A 13,000-nucleotide genomic window follows, 5' to 3' on the forward strand; every position below is an offset into this window, starting at 1 on the left:
GAACTGACAAATTTCTAATTGGATAAGGCCCACTCCTGAGATGGAACACACATCTGGTGCTGTAGACCAGGCCATACCAGCCCTAGTGGGGAAACCATCACAAGTATACTGTTTAATAAATATCCTACTGGGCTATCTTCTAGGCATCTGTATTTACATTCATGTTTGTTTAAATGTGTCTACTTCCTTCCATTTGTCTTTATAGTAGAAGAAACACCACTGAGATAGATCAATGGCCATGGCTTAAAGACAAATAATGAGGAGGCCCAAGAAATCACTATCTCACCATGATACAAGAGAGATCGCCCTACATTTGTCACACCCTCCAAGGCTCAGGGACCTTAGAGGAAGATTGGAGGAAAGATTATAAGAGTGGAGGAAAGGGGTAGAGTGGGTTCCCCAGGGGTTCTGGTTCCTCCAAGGGGCAGGGCCTACCATGGAGAATGGACTGCAGAGGGGCTGCTGGGAGTCATCTTGGGATGGAAGTCGAGAGCTGCCAGGAATGTGCAGTGGCGGGCATGGGGAACGGGCAATGGCCGGGCTTACTCAAGGACAGAATGTCCTGGCACTTATGGACCTGGGGTGAGACCGCTGGCTCCTGAGTCATGGGCAAAAGCTAGTGGTGACTATAGGTGTGCTGTGGGAGGGATGTGGTATGGCAGGCTCTGAGCCACGGCACAGAGCTGTGCGGTGTGGAGCTGAGTGGCACAGAGCTAGGCACTGGGTGCTCATTTCTTTGTAAGTTACTCCCCTCCTCCCCCCACAATAATAATAAATGCACATAAAGATATGTTATATGGTTTGCCTGACAGCACAAGAGACCCAGAGAGAACTCTGGCAACAGCTCCCAAGTCCAAAACATCCTGAACACCAACGTGGCATCATCAGTTGAAAACTGAGCACTATGAAACTTGATTTCAGGTATGAAATTATTATAATGTATGACAATGCTTTCAAGCTATGCAAATACATGTCCACAGAACTTGAATGAATTGTATTTACATGGGTTCTAGCCCCAAGATATCATTATGTATGTGAAAATACTCCAAAATCTGGAAATTGTCTGAAATCTGAAGCCCTTCTGGCCCAGGTATTTTGGATACCTGAAGCTTTGAGTTGAAATGAACCCCTGAATTGGATTCTTTACAGGATTCAGAGATGAAGAAAACCAAGCCCTTCACTGGGCTTTCTCACATGATATTGGGGTGTTTCCAAGCTCTGTATCATCTGTGCAGAGCCTCATGAGGACCAGCGAGATAACATTGCAACTGGATGATACCTGGGAAGCCTTAACCTAATTACTTTTCCTGGTATCCTTAACCTAACTTGTGGTGGCACCTGGACAAGTGCTTAGGCTTGCAGAATAAACAAGCAATTTTCTACCTCACTTGTACAAACAACCCTCCAGACTGAGTCTAAATCCATTTTAAATCCCCAGCCTGGCTTATGCAGCCTGTGGCATTGGTTACGGTGGGGAAACTATGAAGGAGAAAATGTTTTGGTACAAAAATAAAATTGACAATAAATTAAAAAAGAAAAAGGCCCCTTCAGGGAAGCAACTCCTCACGAGACCCCATTGACTGGTAGTAAGTTCAGAATGCCAAGGACCAGAAGCAAATCATATAATTAGTTTGTTGCCCTGGACTGTGAAAACAAAGACCTTTGCAAAAACTGTGAAGTTCTACTGTATCTCTTTAGGGCAGTCTGGGCCTCCAGTGTCAACCTTTCAGGAGCAGGGACTTTCCCAGAAGTATTTTGTGGTCTTTGTTGTTGTTACTACAGGAAAGCTAGTCCAGTGTTCACAGGAGTTCAAACAAGCCAGAGAAGGTTGAGGCTGGGGCCACCTATAATTGCAGGTGACCTGCTACTTTTTCAGCGCACACCCAGCTGGGGCGTACCAAGATCCTTCAACTGAAGCCCAAAGCTCCTCCCCAAGATAAACCTTTGTAATGTTAGTTGGACTCTGAGGGGAAAAAAAAGCAGGCAATCTTTTTTCTTTCCCTCTTTTAATTTTTATTTTTTTAGGAGACTATTAAAAAACAATTGACTGTCTTTCAATATTCATTTGTTAAACATTTAGTTAGCATACTTTGTCAAACATTAAGCTAAAGTCTCTGGCATTAGAAAAAACAAACAAGGAATATTTCTTCCTGATTTCCCCGAATGAGAGAAGCAGATAAAGGACACTGCTTTGAACCCAGAAGAAGATGCACACAGGTACAAAAAGATTCTGGAAGTCAGAGGAGCAATCTGTCTCTAAATTGCAAATGTGATTACCCTAACCAAGGACTCCCACTTTGGTAAATTTCATTAAGAAAAATATTAAAGAAGTTCTACAATATTTTCAAAGTTATTTCAGCACTGTTTTAGTCAGAAAAATAAATTGCAACTTAGCACCAGTCCTTAGCAGATCGATAGGCCACATCCTATTCAGTGAAGCATCTTTAAGCCTCCCATTATTGTGGTCAGAGTTAGAATGCATGAGCTGGCGGAGACAGGAGGAGTCCCCACGTGACTAGTTCCTCCAAGGGGCAGGGTCTGCTGTGGAGAATGGACTGTGCAGAGTGAGTCCGCAAAGGAGGGGCTTGTGGTCCCATCTTAGGACAGAAGTGGGAATGGGCATGGGGAACATGCAGCAGCCAGGCGTGCTCAAGGACAGAATGGCCTGAAACTTATGGACCTGGGGTAAGACCGCTGGCCCGTGAGGCGTGGGCAAATGCTAGTGGTGACTATGGGCCTGCACTGGAAGGGATGTGGTATGGCGGGCTCTGAGCTGTGGCGCAGAGCAGGGCTGTCCGGAGCTGAGCCGTGTGGAGCTAGGCACTGGATGTTCCTTCTGTTGTAAGTCACTCCCCTCCTTCCCCCACGATAATAATAAATGTACATAATGATATGTTATATGGTTTGCCTGATTGCACAAGAGACCCCAAGAGAACTCTGGTGACAGGAAGTCACACCTTTTCAGTCACAGCTGAGTCCAGTGAGCAGATGGGAGGCCGTAGCACACAGGCTGTGTCCGGGGTACCAAATCTTACAACCACTGGGACACTGTGTCCTCCAAGAAAATACCAGTAAGTGAGGAAAGAAGGGAACTGGGAGGACCATCTCTGCACAAGTTCCTGCTCACACTGAATGGGAGTCTAACCAACATGTCAGCTGGACTAGCTTTCAAGTCAAATGGTTCTGAAACTTGTTTGGTGAATAAATATATTCGAAACAAAGAAAATTCTGAGAGATTCACCTGCCTCTTCTTCCTGAGTGCTGGGATTAGAGGAGTGGACCACCAAGTCTGGTGATTTTTTTTTTTTTTTTTTTTTTGTTGGTCTTTTTGAAACAGGGTCTCCCTGTGGCCCCAGCTGACCTGGAACTTGCTATGTAGACCAGGCTGGCCTTGCCTGTTCTTTCTGTGTGCTTGGATTAAACATATGTGCCAACATGCCCAGCTCTGGATTATTTTTTAAAAGAATAAATTGAAATTTTTTACACAGCACTCCAAAGTATTCAATAGGAAGACAAAAGTCTAAAATTAATTTAATTTTATAAGAAGCACAAGAATAGACACTAGCAACCAAACTGATGGGAAGAAAGTAGAACCCTATTTTTGAAAACATGAGACACATTTCATAGAAAAGGAAAAGATGGCTTAAGATACACAAAATCAATATGAATAATAAAAATATACAGAAAATAGAATAAAACAGAGAAATACTTGTATGTAATCCCCAATCCTATAATTATTGATTGCAAAAGAAATTGCCAGACAATTCACACAAGGGAAAGTAGATATGGAAGAAAGTTTGTTCTTATACAAACCCTTTGAAATAGAAAACTAAATAAACTCTAGTATGCCACTGTACGTGGAATAAATCTGTGAGCACAAACCATACAGGGCATAAGAACCCCAAACTGATTTCAGTGAAGCTGCAGTGGTTACCACTGCCCTCAGAGCTTTGCCCTGCTGCCCAGGAATCACAAGAAGAGGCCCAGAAAGTCTGCCAACAAAGACAAGGACGCAGTAAAAAAGTGTTGGGAGAAAGCCAAAAAGAAGTGGTCCAAAGGCAAAGTTTAGGACAAGCCCACCAGCCTGTTTGACAAAGCCATGTATGACAAACTATAAGGATGTTCCATAACCTTACCATCCCAGATTCACGACTCCCTAGCCAGCACAGCCTTCAGGAGCTCAGTAGCAAAGGACTTAGCAAACTGGTTTCAAAGCACAGAACCCAAGTAATTTACACCACAAAGAGGTAGAAATGCCACAGCTGCTGGTGCAGATTCGTGGACAGATCTAAAACTGGATATGCTGACAGGCATCATGTGACCTGTGTGTCCCCACTAAAAAGATGCTGGTCAGAAGGCAGCACAAACCACAGCAGTCAGTAATAATTCAAGTTGATTTCTGGCTCAGCCACATTACTATTCAGAATTTCTTCAAAGGTTACTGAAAGCATGTGTAGCATTTAGGTAATGTTTAAAACAACATTCAAGGGGCTGGAGAGATGGCTCAGCAGTTGGCAGTGCTTGCTGCTCTTCCAGAGGACCAATATTCAGTTCCCAACATACACATTAGGCAGCTCACAACCACGTGTAACTCCAGCTCCAAGGGATCTGACGCACACATACAAACATCCCGACACATACATACACATATACACAATTTTAAAAAAAATAGGTATTTTTTAAAATATGTCAGCTGGGCTGGCATGGTGGTGCACGCCTTTAATCCCAGTACTCTGGAGGCAGAGGCAGGTGGATCTCTGTGAGTTCAAGGCCAGCTTGATCTACATAGTGAGTTCCAGGTCAGCTGGGGCTACAGGGAGACCCTGTCTCAAAAAAGACTAATAATAATAATAACAAAATATGTCAAAAGAGTGGAAAGCTAGAATCTATGCCTGGAAACAAGGGTACGCCCCCACAGCAGAACTGTTAAGACGAGTACTCCAGCTCTACCTGGGACTCAGAGCTCCGACCACCCCATACCAGTGTGTGCTGTGGATGCAGAATTCAAGGCTGTAATAGAGGCCACATGCAAGGCTGAATGCAGCCAGTAGCTCCTGACAGCTCACCATGTGAAGAGCATCACACACAGCTTTGGTATGCCTAGTCACCTAGCTCAAGTTGCTTGGGGCATTTTGTCTTGCTTCACCCACTTTGGTCTTCATCAGGTATATTCAACGAGTGTTCATTCAGTACCGTTCATGGGAGGAAGCAGGAAGGGCCTGCCTAAGCTCTGCTTCAAACACAGTCAGGTCTCTCGCCGTGCACCCCACCGTTTCCCCTCAAGCATGTCAGCACTGGGTACTTCCCCTCTCTGGCCTCAGTTTTCTGCATCTATGAAATGGGAAAAAGTGTTCTAAGGATCTAAGGCTGAGGTTCATGACCAGCTGGGAGAGAGAGAAATATCCTGGGTGCCATCTGGGCCTGGGTGATGTGACAGAAGAGTGGGTGACAACAGCCGGAGCAGAGGGAAACGCAGCCCCAGGGAGCACAGCTTAATTGGCTTCTACCACAAGCCTTTTGTGGCAGCTCCTCTGACTACGCTCAGCCACAGCTCAATGACTATGCCAAGAGCCTTCTGCTGCCTCCCTCTCATCCCAAAGAAATGGTCACTTTCCAGATAGGTGAGTACCAATGCACATAAGCACAACTGTCCCCAGAGCTCCAGACCCTAGGCTAAAGGACATGTTAGTAAGGCCCACAGACCAGACAGCATTCCTGTCCACACTGGAGCAACTCAGTGCCTGGCATAGGACAGCCGTGGTTGACCCACACAATGCATTCCCTGGGCAAGACCTCTGGCTAAGCTGATAGCAGGTACCCAGTAAAGGAAACACACCCAGGAGACATGAATGGGAGAAAAAGAGAGTACACACAAAGGGGGAAGTATGGAGCTGACCCCAGACAAAGGTCTCCATGAAAGGGGACTCTGCAGTCCCAAGGTGGCAAAGTAAATGTGTACTTCAATCTGGCTGGTTCCTCAATAAACAGCCTCCCACAGAACCTCATAGAAACAAGCCTGGAGGTTTCCTTTGCCTCTGACCACTTGAGATATTTTAAGTCTGATGATGTTTTTGCCAACTATTCTTGTCCTTGAAAAGTCTAGGCTTAGTCAGTCAGATGTAGTGGTGGGTATTTTGGATCCCAGGTTGAGGTAGAATCATGAATTCGAGGCTAGCCTGAGCTGTAGGGTGAGATCTTTTATCTCCAGCAAAGTCCACAGGCAGAGCCAGGGAAGCCCAGGCATTCAGGGGGCCTTTGTCATCTGTGCTCTACAGAAGCCTCCATCCTGCATGATGTCTAGACCCAGTCTTCAGGTGATCAGTCGCTATCTTCTCTCCAAGATGTTGATTAGTCCAGTGTGAGTAACAAAGAGACTCAGTTAAGTTTTGTTTTTGTTTCTCTTCTTTTCCCTCTGGCAAATAACCAAATAGGGAAATGAGGAATCCAGATGCCTAGTATTTGAAATGCAGTTATTTCTCATACAGTTAGATACTTGAAGATTTTTAAGATTTGGGCCATGGCCCGGGACACAAAGGATACCCACAGGGGAACCAAGCTGCCTGAGACCCTCCCTTTATGCAGGCATTCCCTTTCTGCCCTTCTGCCCTTCAAGGTTGTTTTCCTGTACAGTAGTTGGTGTATTTACTTGTGCTCTGAGAAAAGGGATAGGAGGAAAAGAAAGCTAAAGTTAAAGGATTAGAATCAAATTAAGATCAAGCAGACCTGAGAAAGGCCTGTGATACCCCGACTGTGAATAGGAAAAAGGAAAACAAAGAGCACATGCCAATGCCAAGTTCTCAATGCATAAAAGCATGATTGCTTCTCAGTAATTAGATTCTACTTTGTTTTCCCAGGGTCACTGAGACATACCCAAATGACCTACAGTAGCCTCACAATGGCCCGACAGTTTCCTCTTCAGAGTCAGGAACAGGTGTGTCCCAGCACCCAGGACAGCCCAAGCCTATGCCAGGACCTCACGGGTGCCTTTTAATGGTCTTATCTACCCACATAGAAACCAGATTAGTCTCCAATTGTGTCGAGTCCTCAGTCAGAGCTTCAAGCTATCACAAGGTATCCAGATCTGAACATAGGTGGCTATGATGCTGTCCATGGGAAATGGGCAACTTCCTTATAGCTTCTGGGAACCATTAGAGTGGTACAATGGCAAGCACACCACTCTGAGAACCCTCACTTCTCAATCCAGTCTTATTCAGCAGGGCCTGCATATGCATCTATGTGAATTTTGTGTCTCTTAGGATAGCCAGCTGCTGAGGGACAGGGCAGAAAGATCAGAGGTTTATCAGCAAGTTCCCACTCAGCAGTGCCCCACTTCTGACTGACTGCGTGCCCATGAGAATGCCCTGAGCTGGGATCGCCAGAATGGAACACAACACTCTTGTGGCTTCTGGCTAGTACTAGCATGCCAAGGAAAACAGGACTAGCCACTGTCATGATAGCCATCAAGGGCTAAGCAGAGACTAGTGGGCTCCAATCAACGTCTCCAGCAACTCCTGGACAATGATGGACAAACCAAAATCTGAGCAGGATCAGACCACTGGTCTTGCACCGGAGTCATGTGGCCCAGGCCTTTCCATGACAGCATTCTGATAGCCAGAGTTTATTTTGGCCTGCAGTTCCAGAAGATACAGTCCATCATAGCATGGCAGCAGGAGCAGGAGGTGTCTGGTCACATCGCAGCCACAGCCAGGAACCAGAAAGCAACAAATGCTGGTGCCCAGCTCACTTCCTCCTTCTTATTTGGTCCATGGAACCCTACATTTAGGGCGAGTCTTCCCACTCCAATTATCCTAACCTAGATAATCGCTCACAAGCACACCAGAGATGTATTTCCATGGTGATTCTAAATCCCATCAAGTTGGCAATCAAGATAAACGATCACACTTAGTGTGATCACACGTGTATTTTCATGGTATTTTCTTATTGTTATATTTTTTAAGTCATAAGTAGTGACTTCAATGGTTATATAGTAAGAATAAAAGGAAAATACAAATACATAAATTCATGTGGAAAACCCTGGCTCCAACCACTGGCTATGGCAGTACTGAGGAATTTGCATTGGTTGTATCCACAGATGCTACTGAGGGCATCATCCACTCTATTCAACTTTCTCTGAATCAAGATGCTTTGACCTTGATCCAGTGCTCAGCCCTAAATGGGACACCTATGTCACAACCTCTCCTCCAAAGGCTCAGGGATCACTGCAGAAGACAGGGCAGAAAGACTGTAAGAACCAGAGGCAGTGGATAAATACAAGGAAACCATGTTATATTCCCACATAGGGTAGTCACACATATGAACCCATAACACTTACAACAGCATGCACAAGACCTGTGCAAACCCAAGTCAGACAAAAACGTGGCATGAAGGGGGAAGTTTGGCAAGAAGCCTCAGCTCTACCTGAGGATCTATTAGCCATTAATAGCTACTGGGAGAAGGAGACTCAGTTTTCCTTACTGGTGTGTTACTTGGTAGGTTATCCAAACTCCAAGGGGTAGACCCACAGCTAAGAGCATTTTGGAAACACAAGTTAGACTCAATAGGCCTTTAAAAAATACAAGACAAATAATCATGGAGGACATGAAGTCTAGGGTGATGGATAGTAACATAGGAGTGTAGAGGAGGGAAGGGTTCTAAATACGAACATAATACATTGTGTGAAATTCTCAAATCAATAAAATGTTTTCAAATGTTGGACTTTAGTGTTAAATGAAAACAGAGAGGTCTATGATTTTAACAATGCAAAATATTTGTATTTTATATGCCATAAAAGTAGCAGATGAAATAGTACAGTGGAATTGCGGGTGTTTTTCAAATTACTTCTCCATCGTTAAATACTGCTTATATGATAAATTAAAAATCAAGAGTTATAAAATGAGTGACATTAAAATAAATATAAAAGTAAACATCTGTCTAAACAATTTTTCCAAGAGCAGTAGAATCTCAGCCATTGTGAGGATGGGCATTTTTCTTTGAGATTTCCATAACAGATGCTTTTAAAGGAGTTACAGGGGCTGGAAAGATGGCTTAGCAGGTAAGAGCATTTATTATTCTTATAAAGGACCTCACATCAGACATCTCACAACCACCTGTAACTCCAGATCCAGGGTGTCCAACACCCTCCTCTGACCTCTGTAAGTACACACACACACACACACACACACACACACACACACACACACACATGCACACACACAATATAAAAAATAAGCCTTTAAAAACAAAATTAAATAAAAGAATTATAATCATAAAATAATAAAATGAAGGGTTTTTTTAAAGGAAATGTAAAACATAAGCTTCCTTCAACTTGTGAACAGAGCTAGGTTCTTATTCACTAAGTAAACATTTAATTGAGGCTGTTTCTTCATTCTGTCAGACTTGCTTGCTCCCATCTATGCCAACATTTTATTTCCATAATGTAAAAACTAAGAATTTACAGGTCATCCTTGGAGAGCAGGTGACAGCTAAGGAAAGTAGTTCAGTTTAAGACATTCACGCAGAGGAACCTGTCCTCAATATTTCCACTACAATTGATTTAGAGACGTAAACGCATTGCCATACTGTCACTGCTGGGGTACTGCTCTAACTTGATTGTGCAAGCTGGAAACCTAGAGCTCTCATTGCCTCTCACAGCCCATAGGTGACTGAGGCATACTTTTCCACCATATCCTGTCCTACACCCTGGAAACAGAAAACAGCTTCCTCTCAAATGCTGAGCCCCATTGTGAGCACATCACACACTAACCATTCAGGTCTCGCAACCCCATAGGAAAGAAATCTAGCTAAGAAATATTCCTAAGGAAGTCAACTAGTAAATGGAAAAGGCCAGTCCAGATGTTCTGAATGCTGTACTAACCCCTGTCCTTTCAACTCTGTTGTGTTGTAAACAGTGCCATGATAGATAGCCTTGCACAACACCATCTCCCATTTGGACACAGTCATCTATGGGATACATCTTCCAAAATGGGTTCATATAATGTTCAATTACATATTTGGTTGATTTTTTTTCACGACTGATTGTGGCCCCTTGAGGGCAGGGCCACACTTGTCCCCCCGCAGAGAATCCATGAACAAGTACATTATTCCTTCCTTTCCCATTCAGCCACCAATGCTTTATTTTTATTGTCTTATATTATTATTATTCTTTAAGGCAGTGCCTCATGCAGCCCAGGCTGACCTTGAACTCACTATATAGCTGAGGATAACCTTGAACTCCTGATCCTCTTGCTTCTATTTCTCAAGTACTGAGATTCCAAGTGTGCATCATCATGTCCAATTCAACCAAGGTTAGGGAGACACCTCTTGTGTGCCAGGCACTGTTCTGGGTGCTGGGGAACAGACTGTGAACAACTAGAAAAATACTTCACTCTCCTGAATGGTACACAATAATGCAGGGCCCACAGGCAATTAACAAGTAAATCTGCTGTGCGTTATTATAGATGATAAATGCTGAAGAGGAAAATAAAATGAAAAAGAATGGGGTACGGGGGTTACTGTGTTAAATAAGCACACACACAGACACACACAGACACACAGACACACACACACACACACACACACACACACACACACACACACAAAGCAGGGGCAGAATGTTTCTGTTGAAGACATTTCCCCCACAGCAGTGTGTATTGTGAAAACGTAAAAAACTCAGAGCACAAAGAAGTTAGGAAATCTCAATTACTTCCCCAGCACTGGGCTACTGAAGTTCATGAATTCATGTACTTAAAAGAGAAAGAATGGTTGGGAGCATGGGAAGCCAGCTTCCTGTGGAACACTGTTTCACAGGAAGGAAGATATGTTTGCATGTTTACATGTTAATGAAATCCACTGTTCTTAAAAGGAACACCACAGCCAGCTACACCGAGTTCATCAAAAGCATGTGTTTCACCTGTTCATTCCTGGTGTCAAAACTTATCAAATTCTCAACTGAGACAGTTCAGATCCTGGTGTCCCAGTATGTCTATTGCCATGCCACACTGAATGTGCCCGATCTCCTCTGATGTTGCAGAACAAAGAAAGCCTCCCTTAACACTTGCTTCATTGTGAGAAGGGAAGCAAGATACGCTGGTCAAGGAGTCAGCCAAATGAAATTCAGTTTCAGTCACTAGCCTTCTTCAGATAGAGGACTTGTGCCATAGACTCACTGCTGAGGAGGGTGTATCTCTAGCTCTGACGCTGACCGGGGAATAAAAGATTGTTCATCACAACAATACTTCATTAAAATACACACTTTCAGGATTTTTTTTACTTATATGTTTGCACAAGTTTGGTTTGAGAGACTACAATTTCCTCAGGAAAACTGAGCTGCTGTAAATTGATTACAGTTCTAAAAAAGATGTGCATTAACACAAAAGATAGGATATCAGAGACCAATACTGAGTGGGTAAGTCATGTGAAGTCTGTTCTTAGCCCTCAGCTTTTAGAATCCGTCCCTGTAATAATGATGTTTGTGCATTAAACCTTTTAATGCCTTGTCTCTTAAGCCAGAATATTTGTAGGTGTTTTTACAACAAATGCCCCAAATACCAATTTTTCAAACTCTACTTCTTACTTTATTTCTAAATTAATTAGCCTTTTTCTGATAAGCCTTTTCCTACCTTAATAAGGCAATAGACAGGTCATGAGAGTTCGGCCATGTTAGCCCATAGGACAGGTTTTGGTGGGAAATGACCCTGCAGGACATTGGCACCTGACAGGAGGCAAGGCACTCAAGATCAGACCCTGGTCTCTGCAATCCTCCCTCCCAGGAACCCTCTGGAAAACCAGGACACTCACCGGGTGCCGCAGTCTACAGAGCCAGTTCTTCCACAGCAGGGCTTGGAATTGGCGCCCAGCATGCCCCATGCCTGCTGCTTGCTGCTCGGGTCAGGAAGTCAGCTTGCAGGGCCAGTGCTTATATTTGTAGGCTTCAGTGGAGGCATGTGGCCTATTAGTCAATGCTAACAAATTGAGTGATGCAAGAGAGATTACTGGTGACTTGTATAAGGCAGGCATCAAATGTCCCCTCCTGCTTTGCATCTGCTGAGAAATCTTATCTTTTCACAAGTTGTGCAGTGTTGGGGAGGGTTGTTCTCCAAGAGGCTGCCCTGGGGAGCATGCCCATCATTTCCAAGACCCCACACAAAGCTGCATGCCAGAGAAAGGAGCCCACAGTTTCCACTGACTTGCCTTTCTCCCTGATTTAAGTGGATTCCGTCTTTTTCCTCCTCTTTGCCCAAGATATTTCCAATTTGGCAATCCTGCGGCAGAAATTTGGAGAAGAGTAAGGTGGAATGGAAGCCTGTAGGTCCACTTTGCTGCTGGGCCGCTACTCCGTACTCTGGCCTCACTCCTGGATGGATCTCTCCAAGTTCAGGCAAACAACAAGCAACTCTCTGGATGCTGACAGCTACTCAGTGAGCCTAGGGTTGTTTCTGAGCACAGTGTTACCCCTGCACACTTGTGTTTGTGCTCCTGGGTGTGAGTGTGTGTGTGTGAGTGTGTGTGTGTGTGTGTGTGTGTGTGTGTTGTGTACCTTTGGATGCCTGAGGATAACCCTGGATGTCATTCCTCAGAAATGCCACCTACTTTATATTTGAGACAGAGCCTCCCATTGCCCTGCACCTCGTACCTTAGACTGACAGGTTACGGCCTCTCCAGTATTGAGTTCTTGTAAACACATGACACAATGCTCAAGTTTTGATATAGGTTCTTAAGACTGAACTCATCCATGTATTTTACTGACTAAGCTCTCTCCCTAGACCCGCTTGTGTTTCTTTAACCAGCTGACTTCTGGGTGGGTGGTGGCCAGGGCCTCCTGAGTTCCTTCCCCCGCACACACACACACCCTGTTGTGGTCAGGACATCAGGCAATACAGTCTTGTGGTCTTCCATTTCATAAAGCAATTTTCACAAGCTCTGAATATTCTACAAATGGCTTTTGCAACAGGAAAGAGAAACATAGGTGTCAGCCATTGACTCAATTATTTTATTATTTTTT

General features: G+C 44.2%; 1 protein-coding gene across 1 annotated transcript in view; it reads right to left on the bottom strand.

The window, feature by feature from the left end:
• Nucleotides 1-11,865, bottom strand: part of Abca13 (ATP binding cassette subfamily A member 13) — a 449,044-nt gene extending 437,179 nt beyond the window's left edge. Inside the window, exon 1 of the mRNA XM_017802262.2 lies at nt 11,797-11,865. Within this exon, the coding sequence (XP_017657751.1) occupies nt 11,797-11,865 (69 nt within the window). The remainder of the gene's footprint in view (nt 1-11,796) is intronic.
• Nucleotides 11,866-13,000: the final 1,135 nt, after the last annotated feature.

Source organism: Nannospalax galili, unplaced genomic scaffold (assembly GCF_000622305.1).
Source record: "Nannospalax galili isolate Female #2095 unplaced genomic scaffold, S.galili_v1.0 scaffold304, whole genome shotgun sequence".
NCBI classification, from domain to species: domain Eukaryota; kingdom Metazoa; phylum Chordata; class Mammalia; order Rodentia; family Spalacidae; genus Nannospalax; species Nannospalax galili.